Below are 24,329 nucleotides of genomic sequence, written 5' to 3'. Positions count from 1 at the left end.
CATCTTCCCAAAGTTATTGCCTCGTTACAATGACAAATGTAGGACTGCACACTGAGTAAATCTGAGTCGGTAATCCTTCCATAATGTAATGTTTCGGTCCGTCTAAAAACACAATGTCATCTTCAGTGATGAGGCAGATCTGCCTCATTCCTCACCAGTTGTTGCTGCTTGTTAAACATGATGCTAAGTAGCTCCCTGTGTGCATCGTCTCTTTAGAGGAGGTAATATGCTGCGGTTCCTCAGAGTCTGTGATTAAAAAAAAAAAAATCTATTTGCGCCAATGCAGACTGACTTGGCAACAGTAGAGTGAAGGCTCTGACTGCCGCCTGAGCTTCACACCAGAGGATTTAGCCCTGTAGCTTTCCTGCTGTGCTATTGGAGTTTGAATTAAAGCTGTAAGACCCGGTGAAAACTTCCATTTCCTGCTCCATTAGGGCCTCCTGTCGAGTCTCTCTCCTCCCCTGTCAATACAAATCAGCAAATAATAAAAGACAGACAAGGATGTGTCACATTTTTATCTCTTTTTTTATGAACAGACTTCTCCAAGGCATAAACAAGTTAGAAGTGAGATAGAGGAATTGTTTGTGCATCCATCTTTGTTGTTTTTACTCTTGTGATTTCTCTAAAGAAAGAAACCTGCGTGCTTCCTCAGCCTGTTTCCATAGTATCCTTAGACAGCGAGCGTACCTTACGTGACTTCCTCTCTTTTCTCCCATCATCTGAGCTGCAGGCAAGTTTTATTGTTTTGCTCATTTGTCTTTCCTCCACTGTGCACTCCTTCCCCAGATTCACAATGAAGATTAATACCCCCCAAACCCAGTGGATTAAACTGTGTCACTATAATTTATGTAGTTTCCTATTAAAATGCCTTCAAGTCACAGGAGTGGAATACACAGCAATGCATTGCCTTATAAAAGTCAATTTGTGTGATTAAACCAAGCCTTTTGCAGAGGCCTGATGTAATGACTTTTTTCCCTGCGTCAAATATCGTAATCTCCCCTGTGAGTTATGGACTATCAGCTCCCACACATCCACCATCACAATCACACAAAACAGTATCACTTCTTTACGCAAAACTCCCCTTTTTTTTCATCCGAAAGATGATTTGTAGCCAAATTAGGTGTCGACAGTTTCATTCAGGGCTTAAAAAATGAAAAATTAAAGCATGCGGGAAAAGTCACCAGTGTACACTTACTTCTAAGTGTTGATACGCTGAGTTCAGTGTCACCTCCCTTGTCCTGGTGGCAGTAATTGGCAATGAAAGTAGCAGGATGCTAAGCTAGTAGCTGCAGGAATCTACAGCTTATTAACAGTGATTGAACATCTGCTTCCGTTTGAAAAGAGTCCTCTGGGAGCGCTGATCTCTCTAAGTTGCCCACAGAAGAAATATTACAGCTGTAGAAGGAAACATTAAGCCCCTCCCCTCCCTTCACTACCTATTGACGTTGTACATTTGTGTGATATACGAGCGTCTTTATCATCCGCAATGGCTTTCACCAATTAACCAATTGCAAACTCAGCAGAAACAATGGCCCACTATTGATAGCCATAATTCCACATGCTTTACAGTGTGGTATGAGAACCTGTCTGCCTGGTTAAGAGGATTAAGTTGACTGTAGTTCATTTCATGGCTCAGTGTTTATGTGCAGAATAGTGGATTAAAGGAATGATCCGCAGATTTAAGCCCTGACGAAACCAGCATGGAACCCTGGTTATGTTTCTCCTCCGCTTGTCAGGGGGTCGGCGAGTACAGACATAAGTCTGTATTTTACATCGAGACCATCTGCAACGAGGGAGGTCGCGGGACCAGATCCCAGCTGGTGGTCGGCTGGAACATGCTGCCTTTGTGTACTTCTTTAAGTGAAATATGTCCAACCAAATGTCCGTGGCTTTGAATTCAGTCGAGGCTTTAGTTAAAGAAACATCCCCAACTTTTTAAGCCCCCTTTATTTGACTGGAACTTTATCCTTGATCTTGAAGGTCAAGATCCCCCCCTCTTTCTTCCCCTCTACTCTTCGTATTTTCCCCGTAGCGCCCGAGGTGCTCCTCGCTCTGTGAGATTAGCAGCTAATCCATGAAAGGTAGTGGATTGGTTATGCTCTCCCTTTGAATGTTATTAAAGAAGGCTGTCCTGAGGTGTGTGTGTGTGTGTGTCCTGTGTAGGTGTGTGCTCATGCCAGAGGTGTGTGTGTCCTTGTTCTAATCCTGAGATAACCAGACCTGGGCTCCCGAGGCAGGGAAACGAAAGGAGGGCTGGGCGGAGAAGGGTAGAAAAGGATGGACAGGGGCAAGAGGTGGAGCAGGGGGTTTGACAACAACAGAGATCAGAAAAGATGCTTTTTAGTCTGAAGGCTCAAAGGGTCTGACAGCTGGGGAGGGGAGGGGGATGACAAAGTTTCAGGATCTTTTCTGCAACCTCCAAGTGTTCTGTTGGAATTACTGAGTTGCGTGGTTCGTTTTTAGACTTACAAGCATTTATTTGCTGTTAAATAGGAAGCTAATAGTAATGTATATTTGCCGTTTGATGATCTGTGGATATTTTTTGGGTCACCCAATAAAAAGTTGTGTCTTGATTTTGAACCAAACTCATAGAACATTTGCAAAGCCAATTCTATGTTGTGTTCTGCTGTATCACTATTCTCCTCCTCTCGTCATAAATGGCAGATTGTGAAAATGCATCAGCACAACATCTGTCAAACTCAAAGGGGTCACTTGTAGTGAGAAACTGTAGGAGTATTATAAGCTGAATTTGTAAATCAGCTTGCATTATGGCAAGTTTAGCTGTTAGCTGCAAGTCTTGGTTCATGACTACCAGTCTCACTTTTTTTGTTTCGTTTATTTTATTCATTAAAATAAGGGACAGTGTGCAATGAAATTGATCAATTATGCAAAGAAAAATGAAAAGAGGGTTTCAAGTCCCAAGTCGCTAATTTCCATCTGTAGTCACACATAAAAGACACACAATAAAGCTCCACTCAACAGAAGACATTAATGAAGCACTTCTTAATAAGATGCTATAAACACTGTCGAACATCCACGTACTGCTCGATACCAAGTGCATGAGTAGCTTTGGGGATTTAGCAGTCTTCAGTTTTCTGAAGTAAATAAAAATCAAAAACTAATAAAACAGACACAATAAGCCGGTGAACAAGTGGGAGAACTTATTAGCCCTAGAGTAGTAATGAAGTTGTGAGAGACAAAACAGGGAGCATATAAAGCTGCAGACAGTACAAATGCTTGTGTACGGACGGTGCTTTGTCCCTCTCACAGACAAATGCATATAGCCAGTGGTGAAAGGATTGTTTTCTCTCTGCTTACCAGATCTAAAATGTTTTAGAGGAAACAGCCTGAGGTCAGACCTTGCTGAAGCCGCTGTTGTTTTGGCAGAAGTTAGAGCGACTCGAGCAGGAAGAGAAACGGGCAGCTTGAGCGGGAGAGAGATGCCCGATGACAGGCTCTACATAATTGATTGTTTTTTCAGTCTGCAGTGTGAGCAGCAGCAGGCAGCGAGGAAACACCACTCTCACGCTAACACACACACACACACACACACACACACACACACACACGCACGCACACACATTTTTCAGTGATGAAGTTTATGATTCAATTTAGAGTTTCTTGCTCAGAGTGCAGATGTCCAACAAACCTAAATTCCTTAGTAACGTAAATTAAAAGTAACCAACATGAAACTTAATTATACACACAGTGCACAAACACACATACACAAAGAGCCTCTGATGGCTCTGCTGTCCTGTCTGTTCGGACGGCTGGCTGCTCTGACAGATGCGACCTTGGAGGGAAAAAAAACCACATTCTCTTTAATCTCTATGTGCTCCTATTACTCTTTCTATATGCCTCTGAGCCAACTTTGATTCTGCCCAACAGCATGGTTTGTGAGTGTGTATCCTTGTGTGTGATGCAGCAACAAGAGCAGAGCAGCAGGTCCTCCTAAGTGCCCTTCAATCTCTCTCACATACACAGGCACACACACATGCACACATACACAGGCACACATACTTCAATCCTTCGACGGAGGAGCTCATCACAATGTCACTTTCAATTTGGATGAGCCCACGGTGTGTTCAGGAGATATAATGGATTGGATCATGGCAGAGGAATGGATGATGCGCATCAGTTCTCCTGCAACAAGCATTCACATTTTTGATACTCTCACTCTTCAGGTGCCTTTTAGGCCTCCAACTTCACTGTAGTCCACGATTGCATGCATTTAAAATGCTCCAAGTTTGGGGCAAAATGCTTTAGAGGAGGTGTTTCACTAAAATATTGTATTTCTGCAGTTGAGAACTGCTCCTGAGATCTACTTACTGTTGGGAAAAAAACAAGAGGCTGAAAGAGATGGATATATTTTCCAGATATTCACTTGAATAATTTGAAAGAGTCCAGGCTATCGCTGCTACATCAGCACCGAGGTTTTGTTCGTGCCATCATATTTTTTCACAATATAAAAATCATTTAAAAATGATTCTATTTATGTTGACATTTTGTTCTGGAACCATCTCGACTTTAACAAATGTATCTCTAGATGTTGAACATTTCTGAGTTGTTCAATAAACACCGTGATTTTTTTTTTTTTGCGTTGGATGGCCTAGTGGTTATGTACGGAGGCGGTAGTCCTCGTTACAGCGGCCGTGGGTTCAAACCCGACCTCTGCACTTTGCTGCATGTAATCTCCCACTCTCTTGCCCCAACATGTCCTGACTCTCTTCAGCTGTCCACCTAATAATCCCAAGAAGAACTTAAAAAAACACTCTCATTCTCTATTTCAGTGTGCCTATTAACCCCTCTAACTCAGCCCTGCTCAGAACAGGCTGCTTCTGTAGCTTTAAATTAAAGTTTGACCACACCCCTCTTGAATGGCTTGTGATTTCTCACTCCATGCCCAATTGTTAACCATAAGAAGGCAGACTTCTCACGGGGCAGAACAAACACTTAGCTGTGTTAGTGTGACCCAAATGGTGGTAGGGTTACTGCCCTTTGTGATGTCACAAAGGGAAAATCTCCAAACAGCCTATTTGAGCACACAGGAGCAGGCAAAAGGTGGAGAGGATGGACTTGTCTCTTGATTGGGTGGTTTGTAGACCCATGATAACGTGCATTTCGAATAACATGTGACCTTTAATCTTTTTGAAGAGATTCAGTTTCTTCTTTTCTTTTAGCAACCTTTAATAACAGATTATTTACTCCATAAACAGTTAAATATAAAATACAAAGGCTAGGAAAGTGTTACAAAAAAGCACTTGAAAATGAGAGAAAGAGAGAGAGCTCTCTTTCAAATAGTCAAACATTTCATTATCAGTCTTTGTTTTGTTCATGAATGGATTTTTTTTCAAAAGGTTACAAGCAAGTCATGAAAGTTTCCTGAACTGCAGCTGACGTTGCAACTTGGTAAGCAACTTATCACAGCGCAATATTAATGTGAGTCTCCACAGCACAGTACATGAGCATTCCTTTGTGTGTCTCTGAGGGGAAAAGATTTGCCTTGTGTTCAGGGGCAGATGAAAGACGTGCATCAAAGCGTTCCTCCATGTAGCAGTGGAGAGCGCTTAAATGATGTACACCTCTAACTGTTTAAGTCTTATTCCTGCATGAGTTGCTTCTGCAGTCAGAGTATGTAGGTTGCAGCAGGCATACAAAAAAAACAACTTGGTTTACTCACCATGTAAACAAACATGGAGGCTCAGGAGAAAAAAGACCAGAAATGCTCAATAAGTCAGCAAAGAGGGAGTGACTCCGGTTAAAGGGGGTAAACATTAATCTTTTCCCCATAAAGGTTGGTACACAGCAGTTGAGTTCAGGGTGAAAGTAACAGACTTAATATAAGTCATTGCTAAGTACCAGAAAGAATACAATACAATGATCATTTGTGTGGCTTTTTGCTTCTTTGGAAATAATTAGAAACATGTTAATGGAAACATAAAGTCAGACATGGTCTACTGTTTTTATACCCTTCAAGTGTGTTTAAGGATTTAAATTAACAGTGTAAATGATAATGATTCTGCACTGAGTCATTTGTCTCTTTAACCCACAGACTGAAAAAAGTGTTAATGTCTTTATTATGTACCTATTATAAGCTCTGTGTGGGTGGATAATGCTACCCAAATAATGGAAAGAATAGCATCAAGGCTGCAGGTTGCCAATGATGGATGGAGTTTTTAAAGAGTTCTTTTGGTCATTATTTCTTTACAGAAAGGGGAAGATTGTCAAACTTAATAATTCTCCCTCTATAAGAGGGGAATTGAGTTATAGTCGTCAGGGGGAAAAAGGCTGTAAATGATCCAATTTGAATCTGGAGTGGTGGGAGATAATCTTTTTTCCTTCAAATAAAACCCACGACAGTTATTTTTTTAGTTTGGGATGATTAAACAAAGTAATGATTCTTTCGATTTTATTCATTCTGACCACATCAAAAGCGTGTTAACGGAAAGATCTGCATCACTTCTGCTTTATATCTTCAAATAATAAGAATATCTCTTCGTTCCTACACTATACATGGTCACAAAAAGTAATAAGAATGACTGGATTGAGTTCAACGCACCGAAGGCAGCTTTCAGGCTGTAAACTAATGAGGAGTAATCCACAGAAACAGACTCCAGTGGAAAATTAATTGACACTACTTTTTTTAAAGGAGAGAAAAGGGGAGAAGGAAATAATTTCTCTTTTCCTTTTTTTGATGTTTCTACCTTTACTGTTATGTGATGTCTGTGTGCTAAATAATGATTCATTGTCTGACTGATATTGTTTATGAAGGACATCAGGGTTGGGATGATTTGGATTTGTGGACTGGTTTGAGAGCAGCAGCGGGTGGTGGAAGTGGTGTTACACAATATAGTAATAAGTCAGAGCTGTTGTGTCCAGAGCTGAGCTAGAAATGATTATTCATGCCTTTGTTTCATCGAGCCTTGATAACTGTAATTCTCTTATCACATGTCTTAGCATGACATTGTTGAACGCCTACAAGTGATCCACAATGCTACCACTAAGCTGGGAACAAAATCTCTTTAAAAAGTCTCACGTTACTCCAATCCTTGTGTCTTTGCACTGAGCACCTGCATAACACCAGCAGGACTCTAAGGTCTTCTTTTCAGGTCTCCTGGTTGTTTGTCACAGTAGACTTCAAACTTCAGGCTGTTGCTCCTAAACTTTGGACCTGTCTCCCGCTGGAGCTGAGAACTGTGTTGACCATTTGAAAAAAAAAAAAAAAAAACTGTTAAAGACCCATTTTTTTAGACTTTGTTTGAGCTATCTTTCTGTTATTATGTAATTATCTGTTTTTAACACCTTTTTCTTATTGTTTTTATTGTGAACACTTTGTGATGGCAGCTCTTAAGGTGCTATAAAAATGCCTTTTACTTACTTCCATACTTAGCTGTGTGTTTCTCTTTCAAATACATGCATCTCTTGTATGTCTCAATAGTACAATTTATAATTAGACAGCTTCAGATACCAGCCTTGTGTAAGAAAAATGTGATTTGGTTTCTATACAATCTGAAGACGTGAACATTTACTGCTTTGAAGCGTCTCTTTGTCTGGCGTCCATTATAAAGGTTTTAGCATTTTGTGAATGCTTTTACTCAACTAACTCTGTTTTACTTTATATGTGATCACAATCACTTTTTATTTCCCTCTTGATACAACTGTTTAAACTTGCTTTCTGCTTCACTAAACACTGGATTTATGACAACATTTGCACTCAAAACGTTTGTGTTGTGTTTGCTTGATTATCATCCACGCCTTCATTACATTTCATTCTGCCACCTCAGTCTCCTCTCCAAAGAGAGCAGAGGAGATTTGTTTGCCAGTTGGATTCTGTGTGTCGTCATGGGCTGTAGCCATTCGTCAAGCTTGTCTGTGGAATATTCAGAACAAACCGTATCACAAACTCCGCAGCAGCAGCAGCAGCGGAAGCGATTACAGCTCGGGAGTCCTGGCTCCGAGGGGACATTTTGTTAATGCTCTTTTAAAACTCATAGAAACAACATTCACTGAACAGACGATTGTGCAGTTTATCAACACTTGAATTGAAGGCCAGATTTAAAAAAAAATACAAAGTTGGGATGACTTTATTCTAAGCAGCTCTGTAAAGCCCCTTTCATTATCAAGACTTCTTCAAGAGTAAAATAAAAAGAAACAGGTCTTACACAATTTCTCCTGACAGATGATGATGTGGTATCGAGAAATGACTCATCCTCCGGCCGGCTGTTTGTCACTGGTGTCTTGTTACCAAACTCACAGCTGTCTCACTATCGAATCATTTAATCCAACATTGTGCTTCAAATCTTTTTTTTTTAATCATGGAAAGTGAAAAAAATCACCAGCTGGATGCTATCATTTGTCTGATTTACAAGTAAAAAAGAACGTTCACCGTCCTTTAAATAAGGGTTGCTTTCTTGTTAGCATGTTGATTTGCATATTGTCTGCAGGGTTGTCGCTGCTCTGTTCCTGCGAGTTTAAAATCGTTCATTGTTTTCTTTTCTTCAGAGCACGACGAGTGCCTCAGCGGGCTGCACAACTGCGATGAGAACGCCCTGTGCTTTAACATGGTCGGAGGCCACAGCTGCTCCTGTAAGCCTGGATACACCGGCAACGGGACTGTCTGCAAAGGTGAGCTCGTCCTTGTTTATGGTGAACTGCACAAACAAATGATAGACTTAAGTGGACTTGCCAGTTGCCATTGCATTGGTTAAAAAAGATTTTTATATCTTCTTCTAAACAAAAATGGCGAAATATGATTCACCCTTAATTCCACCTAATTACATTTCTATATCTAACACTGATGTAACATAACTTTACATACAATTACCTTCACTTTGGTTTCTGAGGATCATAGCATTACACTGAGATCTGTCTTGAAAGAAAAAAGGTAAACCAATCTTAAAAATTAGGGGACTTATTTGCTGGCCTTATCAGGAAATGTTCATGCAAAGTCTTCCCTTTAAACAGCTTTTTAGATGAACTGACGCTCATCCTGATATTACCTCCAGGTAAAGGCTATTCACTTCACAGCATCATGAGCAGCCCTTTGTGAAACTGCTTTAAAAAGCCTCCCCTCTCTTTGTTTGTTCTTCTGTGTTTCGTCCGTGCTCCTTCGAGAAAATCGACTTGACCTAAGAAGGTTAATCAATCTGTTGATGGAAATATCTATGGGAAGGGAGTGCTGCACTGATTTCACACATCCAGTCGGTGAACTAGTGAGGGAATAGCACACATGCTAATCAGAAAGTTCAATAGAGTCTTATGTGTTTCCGAAGAGGATTTCTGAAGGTACAAAAAATCATAGTTTAAACAACAATTGAAACAAATAATTAGCATCTTTAATGACCACGTGGATTATTCTAATGAACTCCTGGATTGATAAACCAGACTAACAATGATGTCACAATTTCATACTTTATTTATCTCATTAATCTGCTCAAAACCTTTTTAATAGTAGTTCAATTCAGTTCTGTTTGACATGAAAAAAAGGAAATGTGAAGCTTGGAATTGATGTATATATTTTTTCAAACACCAAAGACGTGTCAATTTATGACATTTTTTAAATTGTCTTTATTATAACTTCAAACTTCAGCCTAATATACCAACTTATCATTAAAACACTATTGATTATGTCATTGTGTTGGATCTGGCATTGTCTTTTTTTCCTTTATTGGATAGGACAGCTGAAAAGAGACGTTGAATGGGGGATAATATGCAAGGTCAGATTTGAACCCACAACCTCTGTAAAGAGGACTATAGCCTCTGTCCTACTTGGGCCGCACAACATCAGCGCTCACGGGAATACATCCTTTAAAGATTGGCCAAACTTGGGAAGTCCATCCTTTTGTGCTTGGACCTTATTTTAGAATAAAGAACATTAATAAATTGTCGGAGTGCCCCACCACTAAAAGCTCCACTAAATATGTTCACCTTTTTACCGGGTATGGATTATTTAGTTAGTACTTGTTATTCTTTGTTCAGGGGTTTATGTAAATATTTTCATTTATTTCCATTTTGTTCTGTCATCTTCAATGAGTTGTCCTGGTTTTGGGGACACATTAACAAAGAGCTTACGCCTGGATAATGAACATTTCTGAATTAACCTTGGTGAGATGCATTAATCATTCCAAGTAATACTACGAGAGCCCGTAATGAATCACGCCACCAAATTAGCTCTTATTCTGTATGCAAATACATATGCTGCCGCTGGTCTAATTACATAGTTAATGCTCGTTAATCTTGGTGAATAATAGCTCTTCTCTTGTCGGCGTCTACCTCTAGCTATGTGTGATGGATTGTGCCAGAATGGAGGAGCCTGCGTGTCACCTAACAACTGTGTTTGCCAGCAAGGCTTTACCGGGAAGAGATGCGAGACAGGTAAGAGTTCATTCAGATTCCACGCTTTTGTTTTTGTTCTCTAAATAGCTCAAGGAGGACTTGTGACTGCAAGAAGGGAAGAGGTGAAGTGAGGGGGTGTTTAACTTTGTGTAGATCTTACATGATATAAAGAGCGTAGAAATAGTTCCAAACATGCTGTTTGCTTTAGATAAGCTGTCATATCTTTACTGTTCTTTAAAAACACTGATAGTTCTCCCTTTGTGGAGCTGTCTTCTTCCTGACCCCAACAGAACCGCTAATCCGTAAATACAGAGATGTATCCCGTGCTTATACTCTCATATCATCCCTGTGTGTGTTTTTATGGCTGTGTGTGTGTGTGTGTGTCCGCCACTGCGCCTAACTGTGTGAGTCGGCACTGCATGGTGAATAATGAGCTTGTACCTCTTCCAATGGCCCGATGGAGGATTTGAACTGCAGTAGCAGCAGTATGGGAATTACCTCATATCACAGGCCATATTAATCAGCGTGGTGTTCCTCCACATCGGCTCTGTGCCACATCCAAATTACACCTGCAAAAAAAACCTCCCCATGTACGGTATCAGATAGGGCGTGATAGCTTCAGCGAGTATTAAGGTGGCCTGTGTTTATAGTAGAGACCATATCGCTGCTTGCTCTCATGCATGGAAATATGTCAGACACATTGTGCAGATAAGACGCCAGGCTTTGGATTTCTGTTCTGTGTGTTTTCCCCTGCAGTGCTGGTGATTTAAAGTAACCAAGAAAGACCGTAATCCTTGTGGTTGTGCAAGGATTCACTGTATGTGTAATCTTCAGCAGCAGCACCACTCTCATAACCCGCTTCAACCTTTTTCCTCGAGTGTCCTTCATGAGACGAGCGGCCGAGCTGATAGAAAGTCAAGTCATTCTCTCGGCGTGAGCGTTCGTGTTTGACTGAAGCAAACGGAGCCTCTCTGCTTGCTCATTGGTTCAAGTATTGATCGCACATAAAGGGCCTTTTTTTTATGAGGTGTCCTTTTTACTGCCCGTCTTAAGGTAAATGAATTTCCCCATGGTGTGGCTCTAAGATGCTGAGAAAGGGGAGTGTGTGTGTCTGTGTGTGAGTGTGTGTTAGAGCGACTGAGAGATGTGTTAACACACCTACCCGTAATGACTTATCCTCCTCCCCATTTTGCAGCAGAGGAGGTTCTGAGGACCTCGTCCTTCACTAATGGCACGGTCCAGGCAATCACACATTTCATTACCTTCTATAGTGTTTTAGATCCCTGCCTTTGTCTTTCTCCCCTCTCTCCGGCATTGCTCTCTTTTGTGCGTCCTGTGCCTCAAAAAAAAAAAAACATCTGCAGAGTAGTCGATCAAAGGAGAAATCTTTGAGAATGTGCAGCTGCTCGACCAAGGTGATTCCATTCATCACCACACATCTCAAAAGCAAAGATAAATGAATGCATGTTGAGCAGAAACACTTCTTTGGTTAGAGTTAGTTTTATTCACACAGTATTTCCCTTAGATCTGTCAAATCAAGGTTCATTTTGGAGTAAGCTTTGAGTCAATGAAAGGGAATAAAATCCTGAAGAGTCAAAGCACACTGCCTCATTAAAAGTTTAAAATCTTTTATGACTTTGGCTACAGGATTAAAACTATCTGTCTGTCTGTCTATCTATCTATCTATCTATCTATCTATCTATCTATCTATCTATCTATCTATCTATCTATCTATCTATCTATCTATCTATCTATCTATCTATCTATCTATCTATCTATCTATCTATCTATCTATCTATCTATCTATCTATCTATCTATCTATCTATCTATCTATATCTATTTTTCTATCAGATGTTATTTTAACCATTTACTGTGACTGGAAGACCCCTCCTTACAAAATTTGTTTTGCCATAAATACAGTTGTGTAAATCTTAATCAAACCCCGACAGGAGTCAGGGGATGGCTCAGGGAGTTTCTGTTTTTTTCTGCTCATCATTCATGCTGATTAGAATTCAATTTTAGGCAAGCCAAAAATTGTGCTTCAGGCGACAAGAAGTTGTCACCACATCTGCCGCTTGAGCGTGCGCGTCTATCTCTCTCCTCCCTCCCACAATCTGAATCCTTCGCAGTCTCGTCAAAGTCAGCAACATGACAGCTTCAGTCCTCGTGCACTTGTGGTTTTATAGTCCATATCCACCATCAGGGCCCCCTGCTACAAGGCTAAAGCCTCTGGCACTGTTTAGAGACTTCAGCAGTCATTCAGTATGAAAAGGAGGGGACCCTTCTCTCTGTCTCCTCACAGCATGACAGGAGCTCCCATTCAGGGAAACTGAGGGAGCTCACAGAGATGTATGGAGGTTAATGTACTGTTGGATATGCAGCTCTACTGGTGGACAGAAGGAGGAGGAGGATTGTGGGAGCAATAGTTTGGGGAAAAAGAGATGGAGATGTACAGGGGAGAGTGACAGATGCAAACTCTCCGAGGGGAAAAGGAAAAAGAGGTAACGACTGTGGGGGGGGGGTAAGAGTAGGTGAAGTGGAAAGGAAGATACAGAGATGTTGGGAGTAAATGACAGATGCAGCGATGGGTTGGGAGATGCAAGGAGAGGGATGGGTGGGTAGAGGGTCGGGGTTAGTGAGTTTTCTCTGCATTTGGATGCGGAATGAGGCTTGTGGAGGAGGAGAGACAGGGCTGGCTGGATGAACACGAAAAAGCTTTCACTAAGTCTGGAGCCCCCCCCCACCCCCACCCCCACCCCCGTCACACGCACAAACACACACACAAACTCTTTCTCACACACTCACACATGGACACACAGAACCCTGTGAGCTTTTAGAGGCCTCCCCGGGGACTCCAGCTCTTCTGCTGCTGCAGCGGCAGACTGACTGCCTGTCATGAGACACAGAACAGGAGCTCTTTAAAGCAGCGTGGATACATAAACGCACACCTATGAGCACACACAATCATGTATAAGAAAGCACAAGCAATTTGTCAACCTACATCTGCATTTTGATTGTTGTACGGCGGTTTTCAGGCGCTGTATAATTGATAGAATTTCACGTTTCCTTGTGTGTACTGCTATTTGCACACAATTAGTGTGTTTTCGGCTTCCATTATAATCTCATGTGGCTAAGGAAGTGTGTGTGCTTGGTGGCATGTCATTACTATTCAGGGAGAATGGATGGGGAGGGACATGGGACGTGCAGTGCTGACAGACACCAGCCAGTGGAGAACTCTGACACGTCATGAATTATGCAGGATGCATCCGCGCCAGGGCACATTCTCTTCAGTCATGGATATAAATGTACGCAGTGCCGGCCATGTAATGTGTGCCCCGAACACGCCGCATAGTCAACATGGGAGCCCCAGGGTTGCGCTAGTCCTTGTGTGGGTTTGGTGAGCGATGGCAAAATGCTAGAAATGAGGCTATTTTAAGGTCCATTTGTTCTTTGGCTTGGAAAATGTGGAATAATAAAACGTTCTACTAATGCCATTAAGTTGTTGACTTGATAAAGCTGTTGAAGTCTTGTGGTTTTTTTGTTTTTTTACAACAAGTGTCTGAACGCCTCACAGACTGAGTGAGGTCATTGCTCTGTGTGATTGATCGCTGAATTTCTCTGATGGGGAAAAATCAACACACATTGTGTCCTGTTGAAATTTCAGCCGCTGTCCAATTCGATCCTGAGTGCTTTTTGTCTGAGCTGCAGGCAGAGAAGTAAGGTTGCCCCGCTGTACTGCCACAGGCCTTGTTTCCCAATATAGATTTTTTTGGTGGCTGTTTTTTCTAAGAGCATTTCAGTGAGCATCTGTTAACATTTTCTGTGAATTTTTGAGAGCAGCAGTTATGAGCAGATACAAAAGCACAAACTCTGGCTAGTCCTTTTAATCTAACTTCATTGAAACGCATAAATGAAACAAAAACAATAGAGAACTTGGAATTACTGAGTGCATTATGAAAACGTTGCCTCACTTGAAGTCAATGATCAGAGCTTCCTGTCGCAGTCTTTCATATGATAAATATTGCTGTTTCGAGGAATAGACCACTTAACCATGGTGTGCAAACAAATTAGCTGCAGGAAGTTGCACTTAAGCCCGAATTGAGCTTCAAATTGTGGTTATGAATAAAAACACACAGAGGTGACTAAAATCACTTGAATACTAAAAGAGGAGATATTGAAAGACAAAACAGAAGATTAGGAAAAGTGGAACTCTGACGAGATGAGATTAATTTAATTTTGAGAGGCTTAGGCTGAGGCACATGTGAGCAAAATCCCCATTACTTCAAGGGCATTCTGAAAAATCAGAACAAAATACAAAATCCCTAAGCCTGCACCTCTGTCCATCAAAGTGTGGTTGTCATTGTGAAGGTTGATCGGGATGTCATTGCAAAGCCAGTGATGTTGAGAGTGGCATTGAACATTGACAGATCATGCACAATTCATGGCTTTTTGACACAAATCATCTATTTTATAAGATTTCCCTGAAAGAAGGATCACAGAAAATCTTCATGTCCAGGGTCATTTCCATTTCCGTTCTCATAGCCTTTAGGGCTGTTTATTTAATGATGAAGTGATTGCATTTAAAGATCTTTGCTCATGGAATACCACTTTCTCCACACTCAGAGTCACTGGAGTCCGGGCTTCAAGTTTCGATTAAACCAATGATTTCCAAAGTTTGGGCTGCGGCCCTGACTTGGGCTGTGACAGTACAGCAGGTGGAGTAGAGAGGTTATTAATGTGAGTGATCACATTATTGTTAGTGGGTTGTTCTTCTGAATGGAACCCTGACAGGGTGGGCACGACCCCTATTTGACACTGATTTGTTAATTATAAATCAACATTTGACCAAAATATAGATTTGGAAATCATTTTGTTGATTTGAAAATGACATTTTACTTCCGCTATATAATTACTCCATTTGAATAAATTTGAAACTTACATAAAACATTACATTTCAATTCAAGCTGAACTGAGCAGATTGTCCCGGACAGGAAGTAAGACAGCTTTAAGCTGAGTGCATCCATTCAATTTCAGAATAAACCATTATAATATACAAACTCCCAATTGTATATCCCATCACTTTATCAACATTATGTGTAAACAGGCACCAAATGAACAGCAAATCGACCCTGCAAGGACAACAAAACATGTTGTTTGCACGTTGTTCATTTTATTCCCGTGTGATCTTGTAGTTCTCCTGAGAGCTTGTGAGTCATAAATCAGGTAGGCTGAGAGTATGCCATGCTAATATTTCAAAAATGTCAGTTTACTGATGATATATATTCTTGTAAGATCTGCCTCTCTGCCTCACTCTGTTGTTTCTGTGCCTGTATGTTAAATAAGCACTGTTGTTTTAACAGTCTAACAACTGAACGACCTTTATACCCTAGACGTCAGACAAACAGCCTGTTCGGGAAGAGTCATTGATCAGATAGATTTCATTAAAGTGTATTTCTTGGGGTTTACTTTTCAGCAAACGCCCCTTTACCGTTTCATGTCAATCCTTCTACGATCCTTTTATGAAGCGAAACCTTTTGAGTGCCTTTATTTGAGTTCAACTGACGAGTGAATGATAACTTCAAGAAGGAATTAAAGTATAGGGACTACAGACGTAGATTAGCTAATCGCTAACTCTGTATATCTAAATAGCTGTAAACATCCCTGTCCCAAAAAAATAAAATTAAATACATCAAATTAATATAGAAGGCTCAACTGAAAAAGTGTAGCTTGGTGCAGCAAAATCTAATCTTGGCATATTATTTACCATTAACTTCATTTTAGTCTCAGGTAAGACTGTTTAATTAGCGGTTTACAATATATTCGGTTTTCAAAGTGGGCTTTAGCATTTTACAGTTTGGACATGTCTGGGCTGGAAATGTGATTTCATCAACAACACTTAGGAGACTTTAAGTCATGCTGAAGTTAACAAGTGTCATTACTTCTCATGCTTTTCAGAAAATAGATCCTCAAATAGAAGAATCTTCACAACTGTATGATTATCATTACTGACATGTGCTGTAAGAAACTGGGACTGTACTGACTTTTAGCAGGATATTAGCATGATATAATTGGTTACACCATCTGTGAGCTTCCCTTCTGTTTAGCCTCTGACGTATGTTTATTGACTGAATATCTGAGCTGCTGCTCTGAGATGAATGGGGAGGTAGTCTTTGTATTTCCTTTATTTGCAGCTCATTATCTCCCCGTTTCAAATTCCTCTAAGCTTGTTAGGGTGCCAGGCCACCAGTTAAAGCATTTTTGTCACTAAGCTGTCACTTCTGAAACTAATGGCCGTCTCCGCTGTCCTTGGTTGTTCTCTTGCAAAGGACACCGGGGGCTTCTTCAGGGGGGAAGAGTGTTTGATCAGATGCTGTGGATGGACACCTCTCACTGTCATCTTTTATTTCATCTGCCGTCCCGTGTCCTTGCAAGAACTTTTAATCGATGGCTCTAAATCACACTCTGGCTATTTTAGCATCTTCAGTGTTCTTTGAGGACAAGAAGATAAAAGTGTTTTATGTAAGGTGTTAATGATGCTATTTAGATTAGTGACTCCTACACCCTCCTAAAGGGTTATGTACAAGAACACCATCAGGGAGCTCTGTTGTATTACACCTACACTGTAAATTGATGTTTTATTAGAAGGAAAAACTCATTCTCTCAAATCGTGATCATTTAACCAGCGCATGTCTTCTTCCACGTTGACACTCTCGTGAAAAAAAGTGAGCTAAGACAGGAGACGTTGTGCTCATGTGAGTGAGACGCCGCCTTTTCAACAGAGATTCCATGTTCTGTGTTTCGCACATGAAATATTTAACACTTTTTTTTTTACAACCTATAAAAACGAAGGATGATCAGAAAGGGAAGGAAGAGGGAAATGAAAATTGAACGAGAAAGAGGTAGCTGAGAAGTGAAGCAAATGGAGGATATTTTACTACTGCGTTAAAGCAGATGAGGCGTAAGAAAAGATGAGAGGAAAAGGGGTTCAGGATAGGAAGCGAAAGGGAGGTGATTTATATAGATGTAAAAATGGAAGGAAAAGAGCAAGAGGATGGGGAGGATGGTCAATGATTCCGTGTTGAATCTTAAAAGTGGGTAGAGAAGTGTGAAGCCTTGAGGTCACACTGGGTTATTGACTAGGACAGAGAATCAAACAGGGCCAGACAAACAATTTGTTCCCTCAGATCTAATTTACATTGATTCGAGGCTTGTCGGCGATTTAGAAAAAAAGACAAAAAAAACAAAAAACTAAAGAGACAGATAAATAACAAGTCAGGGGGGAAAACGTGGCCGGGCAAAGATAGACGAGGTGTAAGACGTGGTAAATGTGAACGTAAAACCAGACTGTCCGAAGTAAAATGACTTTCATAGCAGTTTGTTGCTGCTATGTTGTCATGTCATTTTAAAGACAGCGATGACCACAGTGTGCGTTACATCCATAATAATGCTGGGCAAAAAGAAAACAGCTCAAGCCCATCACAGCTGAAGCCTCCCCAGGGCGCCTCCCACCCGACACTGAGGCAGAGGTAGTGAATATTTAAAACCATATTAATTTTTTCCCAGCCCCTTTGACAGCTCCCATGATGCATCGCTGCAGCTCTCCCTCTCTCCTCTACTTTGCCGCACAATCTACCCACAAGGCCCGGGGGCCTGTGACTGTTTAAGCTCAAGCGGCTTGTTTAAGCACAGTGATTATGTATTCATTATTTATTTAGAGACGGCCTTACAAAGCACTCACTCCATCACTCGTAATTAGTGTGTCTTAATTAGGCCCGGCTAATGGCCAGAGTCGACGTTTAGCTGAGCACAACCTGCTGCTTCTACCTAAATGACACATCTCCTAGGGATAGCCTGCTGCTGGGGCTTCACTGCTAGAAAGGCCAATGGAAATGAAATGTTTCTCCCCCTGCTGCAGCGTCCAGATTTGCTCAGTCAACGATGTGTCTTCTGCTCCCTTTTCAGAAAATAAAATTAATATCCAAAAGTGGAATTTTTTTTATGTTATTTGTCGTTTTCGAGAAGTTTGTGCTTGAACCACTCAGAGCCACTGTTTCCCTGTTTAGGGTTACGTGCTTTGGAGTTCAAGTCTACGAAACACTATTTGTATAAACTGGTCCATGTCCAGTGTGTTAATGACTGACAGTAATATGAAAACGGCCAGCACATTCCAAAATGTAAGTACTGCGTGCTGAACTAAAAACATCCAAAGACAGAAAAAATAGTGAGTCGTGCTCAACGCTATAGTCCTTATAATTGCACCCAAATTAACCAATTGTTGGCTTCATTCAGAGAGCTTGTTAAACTTTGCTGGAATACTATCATCTTATAATGCTTTTACTTTGTCATTGTTGTTTATCAGAGGATTCAGTTCGACCTTTGCATACATCACTAGCTCTGTGTCTTCATCTCCTCCTCGAGGAATATCAAGCTCGTGGTCTATAAATGCTCTACAAGTCGCTATCTTTGTCGGGCTACAGTACTTTTCTTCACGAGATTTTATGCATGACTTTATCGTGAGGACAGGACATGGACTGGGTCAGAAACAGGGATAACAGAGTGGAGGATGACATGCGATAAATGGTTGAGGGCGAGAGTCAAACCAAGGCAAGCTGCTGCCTTGTGGGTAACAGCACATGTCCATCTGACCTGAAATTTAACCACTGTGCGAAACTGGTGCTCCTACTGTCTCCTGTTTTGTCCTGGATATAAATGACCGATAGCTTTTTCAACAACCATCCTTCTCTCTGGCTGCTGAAGCTGGACAGTTAAACCTAAAACTCAAAGTCGCAGTAATACAACACAGAGACCTCAAAAGGGGCCGTAACATGTTAAAGACGCAGACGAGTGACAGTGGGTCTGCAAAATAATACGCCAAATAGAATAGAGTAGGGGTAACATATTGATCCAGATAAATGTAGTTACCCTGATTTATGGGACAGTTATTCAAAAGCTGGAGCCAAATATTGATATTTTAACTTTAAAAAATGGTGCTCTAAATTTCACCGAGTTCCCTGCCAATTTGACTCTCCTCATCTCTCTTCCATGACTCCTCGTGTTGGCGCCTGTGACATGACTGAGGGTAATGTGGACAGCAGTTAATTAGCCAAAGAAGAAGTTGAAAGTTGGATCAAAGAAGAAGTTGGCAGCGAGATGATGTCAGACAGTGCTGCAAAGAAATGAAGGGGAAGAAGCGTGATAAGAGGAGAACTAACTAAATTGCAGTGAATAATAGATTGATCCTGAACGTTACCGTTTATATTCTTCAGCTGATCAGATATCATGATGCAGCAGTATATGATTGTCTATTTATCAGTTATTACGCAATCAGTGCTTATATCAGCAGTTATATCATCCATATAATGGGCCATGTATTACGTATAACATTGTATTGTGAGTTCCCCTGCCATTATCACTCCTTATAATACATATTTATTTTTGCTACTTTATGACCGACTGAAAGGGAGAGACACCAAAATAACAATTTATTAAGCTGATTAAAAATACATTAAATTGCAAAAGAGATGAGGTTTGGATATTAGTGGAGTGGTGTATGTGCCTGGGTGTGTGGAAAGTGGATTGTGCATGTGTTCGATGGAAAAGGAAGCTGAACACTGCTGAATAAATTCAAATTCAAAGGCGCATGCAGAAAACATGTCCACAGCAATAGAAGAGAAGGGACAACCTAACAGGCCTTAGGGTCATCTTAACAGTTTTTTATTCAAATGCTTTGATGAGTTCAGCTCTTAATCCCGCTTTCAATGCAACCAAATACGACTTTATTATAATAGACATGTATATTATTTTGTTCAACTGTCCTTCACACACATGCATCTGTTCTCCCACTCAGAGAAAAACAGATTGAGTTTCTGACACTCATCATTGTGTTATAAACAAGCGACGCCAAGTCTGAGATAACACGGCCGGTACAGTGAAACTGCGTCAGTAGTCATTTTCCTGATGGAGTCTTTCGTTCATAAAAAAGGCAAACTTCACAGCGATGTAAAATTAAAAAAATAAAAATAAACCTTCCTTCAACATCAACCTACTTAACTACTAAGAAAGGTAAATGAAAACCATCAGTGTTGAAATTGGGGTTTCAGTTCGACTTCAATGAACGCAGGAATGTTACTGCTACAGGTAACTGCTACAGAGTGATTGCATTGTGTTTGCGCTTACAGCTACTGATTGTTCACAAGGCTTGTTTCCAATTTACCATGATTGCTCATCCACTTTCCCTCTCAATTGCTTGCAGATATGGATTTGGGCTACAGTGTCTGTTTCATCTTCAGGAACCCAGCGTGTAACTCAATTTGCCTCGGGTTCTATGATGATTGATTATTTGTGTTGGCTCTTTGGCTTAATGAAGACTGAGGACCAGTGACAACCACTCCATTACACTTTACTGTACGTAAAAGAGCAGCGATACAAAACCTTATCGATGTGTCACCAACATGTCAATAAATGCTCTGTACACATTAATATTGACTTAAAGGTTGTGCAGCCTTTTCCCAGCCGTCATGGTGAACGTAATCTGACGTGACAAATGTGAAATCCACTTATCTTTCAAATGGCATCTGAAGGAAAAGTGCAACCGTAATCCACAGATATTTCTGAATGATTCTTCCTGAAGCCTATCAGGATTATCAGGTCGACCTCTACGGGAATGGAAATCCGTTTGAATTAGGTTACTGTGCAGGAGATGTACTGTAAATGTGGCAGCAGTAACTGGGTTTTTTTTTGCGTGGTGGGATCCAACAGAGCAGAGCTGAATCCCAACCCTGGGGACTTTCTGTCAGTCACAGGCAATGAGGAAAGACTTTGGGAGGCAAGCGACAGGAGTAGGAGAAGGAGAAGGAAAAGAGCTGCACCTATCTAGGATCCGAGTTGGATCCAAGGACAATGTGAAGAGGTTGGCAGGAGACAACGAAAAGAAGGATAAAGAGACGAGGGCATGTCGGGCTAAACTTTCAACTTTTTCTGCTCTGAGAGAAAGCAAACAGCAGGGATGAGGAAAGGTGCCCGAAAAGTGACAAAGTGATTTGGAAAGGTGAAGGGAGAGGATCAAGATAAAGGAGAGGATGTATAATGGCAGAGTGGCATAACAAGCCCAGGAGGGTGCAGAGGAAAGTCTGTCCACTTCTTCCCTACAGTACTTTGCCCAGCGAGTGCTGCCTTAATAGAGCCCTTGTTTCCAGGCTGCCACTCAAGATAACGAGTAAGGATAACTGCAGTCTCTTTATCCCCTCTTTCACTTATTTTTTCCTCCTTCATTTATTCCATTTCTCCCTCTTACTCCTCTTTGTCTCCGTCCTCCTCTTACATCTGTTTCCCTGCTCATTCAGCTCCTCCTTATCCTCCTCTCTTTGTGTCCGTGTTTCTCCGTCAGTTTCCAGTCAGCAGTCTACAGCAGCTCTCCTTCTCCGGCCTTTCACCTCTTCATGTACTATCTTTTGTTGATATGTTTCATTTTTTTTCTCAGCCGGAGACAGGAAAAATGAAGAGAGTATCAAGTGAATACAACGCACCGTGCACATCTCTGATTCAACAAAAGCCTCCTGACTTAGCAGAGAGGCTTCCAGGCAGCGCCCAATGTCTGAGCGACACTGTTGATGATTTAATTACAACGATCCTCCATTGTCATTAACGCAAGATGATAAAAGAGAAGGCTCTTTGTGATCATGTTGTATCCTCGCCGTACCTCACACGTTCAATCCTGTCAAGCCCAAGGTGAGACAACATTGAGCGTCACCGTCCTAAAGCACGGCTGCGTTTTAAAAAAGTTGATCTGACAGCAGGCTGAGAAGCGTCGTGCTGTAATTGTAGCTGACAGGTTTGGCTCACATGAAAGCGAAAATCTTTTGTTGAAGGTGTAACCCTCTGTTGTTATAGCCAGACAGTCAAGCTTCTTTTTTTTTTTAAATGGTTGAATAAAACCGGATGAAAATAAACCATTTGCATATTTTTAGACACACTTCAGCTTCAGTGTCTGTTATAAATAGTATCTGACGGCTCTGCTGTACTTTGAACTATTTCATGCAGCCTTATTGAGGAGGGGAGGAGGATTGAAACAAATTCATCAGATTTAAAAAATATTTTAAAAAAACTGGCGATACACCTCATCCAGATTTTCCCTTTAAAAGCTTTCTGTTCTTTTATCATGCTGAGATTCACAGGCAACAAAGAGCCCTGGATATTTCCCTCTCAGGAGAGGGGAGAATTCATATGATGTTTCAAAGTCAGACCTGTTATGCTATTTGTATTAGACTCCTGATTTTTAAGCAGGGTCTTTTAACCCAGTATTGCTGTCTTAAAATGAGGTGAAAATGAGGTGATTTGCACACAGCAAACTTGTGCAATTAGTGAAATGTGAGATTTTGCTTTAAAATATTCCAATACTGGAAAAGACAGTAATATGAGAAACCAAAAAAAGGGGCAATATGCTGTATTTTGATTGTATTTTTAGCAACCCTGCGTCTTAGACAGATGTGGGGAATTTTTAAATAGATAACGCCCTAATCTGCGGGACATTTGATCAACGGTTAATCTGCTGCAGAAATTCTATTAAAAGGCTGAGGGCTCATTAGCCAATAGATCTTAATCCCATTACTGACTGGGCGGTGGGGGACCGTGAGCCCGGCTGTCTGTCGCTCTATGGGGGATACTATTGCAGGCAGAGGAGGAGAAGGTCACACACAGCACACTGCCATTTTCATAATGAGTGCAGAGCATCATGCATCATGCACAATCGTGAAAAAGCCATCAGTGGCAATGCAGACTCATTAAATCACGGTGCGTGTCTGGACCTAACATATTAAGCCCTACTGTGTCATAACAGTCTTTTTTTCCTGGCTCATAGTTTAATTAAATGTTAGCTGAAATATCTGAAAAAATATTTCTATTGGATTTGTTCAAGGCTTATGTTTATGGAAAAGTTTGTTGTTTGAAATCCAAGGTCGAATGTTCGCATGTTGTAAACTGAAAGAGAAGCAAGAGAAACAGAGATGTTGCTTAAAAAGAAGCCTTATAGAGAGTGACGGGGAGAAAAACAGGTAATACAGGGAGGAGAAAGTCACAGCGAGAAATCGGAGTCTTTTGTTCAAGACAAGAGCAGAAGGAAGGGTCAGATTCAAGGATATTTCTAAGTGGAGCTCTGTGAGAACAAACATCTATTGGCAGCCGCCCACAGGCTGCCATTGATGCGTGCGTCAAAGCCCTTTGCAGAGCTTCTTTTCACGTCACCTTGTGCAGAGAAACTCACGTGTCAAGCAAAGTTCAATTATTTATCTATTTAATTGTGTGTCGGAAGATCAGACTGCGAGATATATACTGACATTTCAAAAGAAATAGTTGTTAAAACCTCTTAAAAGAAAAGGCTTGTTATGTTGCATCCATTCATCCCCTACTCTCTTTTATTGATACATGTCCGTCTCTGGATATGCAACTTTTCCTGATCAATAAAGCCTACAGGCGAGATTTACTCAAATCCTCAACACGTTGTCATATCAATTATAAATCAGTCAATTCTGAAAATGCCTACTGAGCTCAATAGAGCATTCGCAGTAAAGAACATTCTTACACCAACACCACAGTGACTGTGGGTGGATGTTTAATTGCTCTTCTCTTCTCTGCAGATATTGATGAGTGTGCGGACGGCTTTGTTGAGTGTGATAGTAAATCCACTTGTGTCAACTTGCCCGGCTGGTACCACTGTGAGTGTCGCGATGGCTACCATGACAACGGCTTGTTTTCTGCCAACGGGGAATCATGTATAGGTGAGTTGGCCACTATATATTATTTTTCTCTCTCTGTGCACAGATATGAAAAACAGGGTGGAGAAGTTACAGTTGGGTTCTCGTGAAGCTTTCAGATTGGATGAGTGAGCATTGTTTTTAAGTAAATGTTTTTTAAGAAAAAGCACATTAAGACATTCAGTGCTTTGAAAAGGTCATTTAGTTTCATATATTTTGGTGGTGATCACATTTTTTACATGCGT

General features: G+C 41.0%; 1 protein-coding gene across 1 annotated transcript in view; it reads left to right on the top strand.

Moving 5' to 3' along the window:
- The window catches only part of nell2a (neural EGFL like 2a), an 82,047-nt gene that overhangs the window by 45,775 nt on the left and 11,943 nt on the right, over positions 1-24,329 (top strand). The window contains exons 14-16 of the mRNA XM_079346857.1: positions 8,503-8,625; positions 10,279-10,374; positions 23,968-24,108. Coding sequence (XP_079202983.1) covers positions 8,503-8,625; positions 10,279-10,374; positions 23,968-24,108 — 360 coding nt within the window. The remainder of the gene's footprint in view (positions 1-8,502; positions 8,626-10,278; positions 10,375-23,967; positions 24,109-24,329) is intronic.

The sequence above is a fragment of the Symphodus melops genome (genome assembly GCF_947650265.1).
Source record: "Symphodus melops genome assembly, chromosome: 6".
Taxonomy (NCBI): domain Eukaryota; kingdom Metazoa; phylum Chordata; class Actinopteri; order Labriformes; family Labridae; genus Symphodus; species Symphodus melops.
This window is presented reverse-complemented; position numbering and strand designations above follow the sequence as displayed.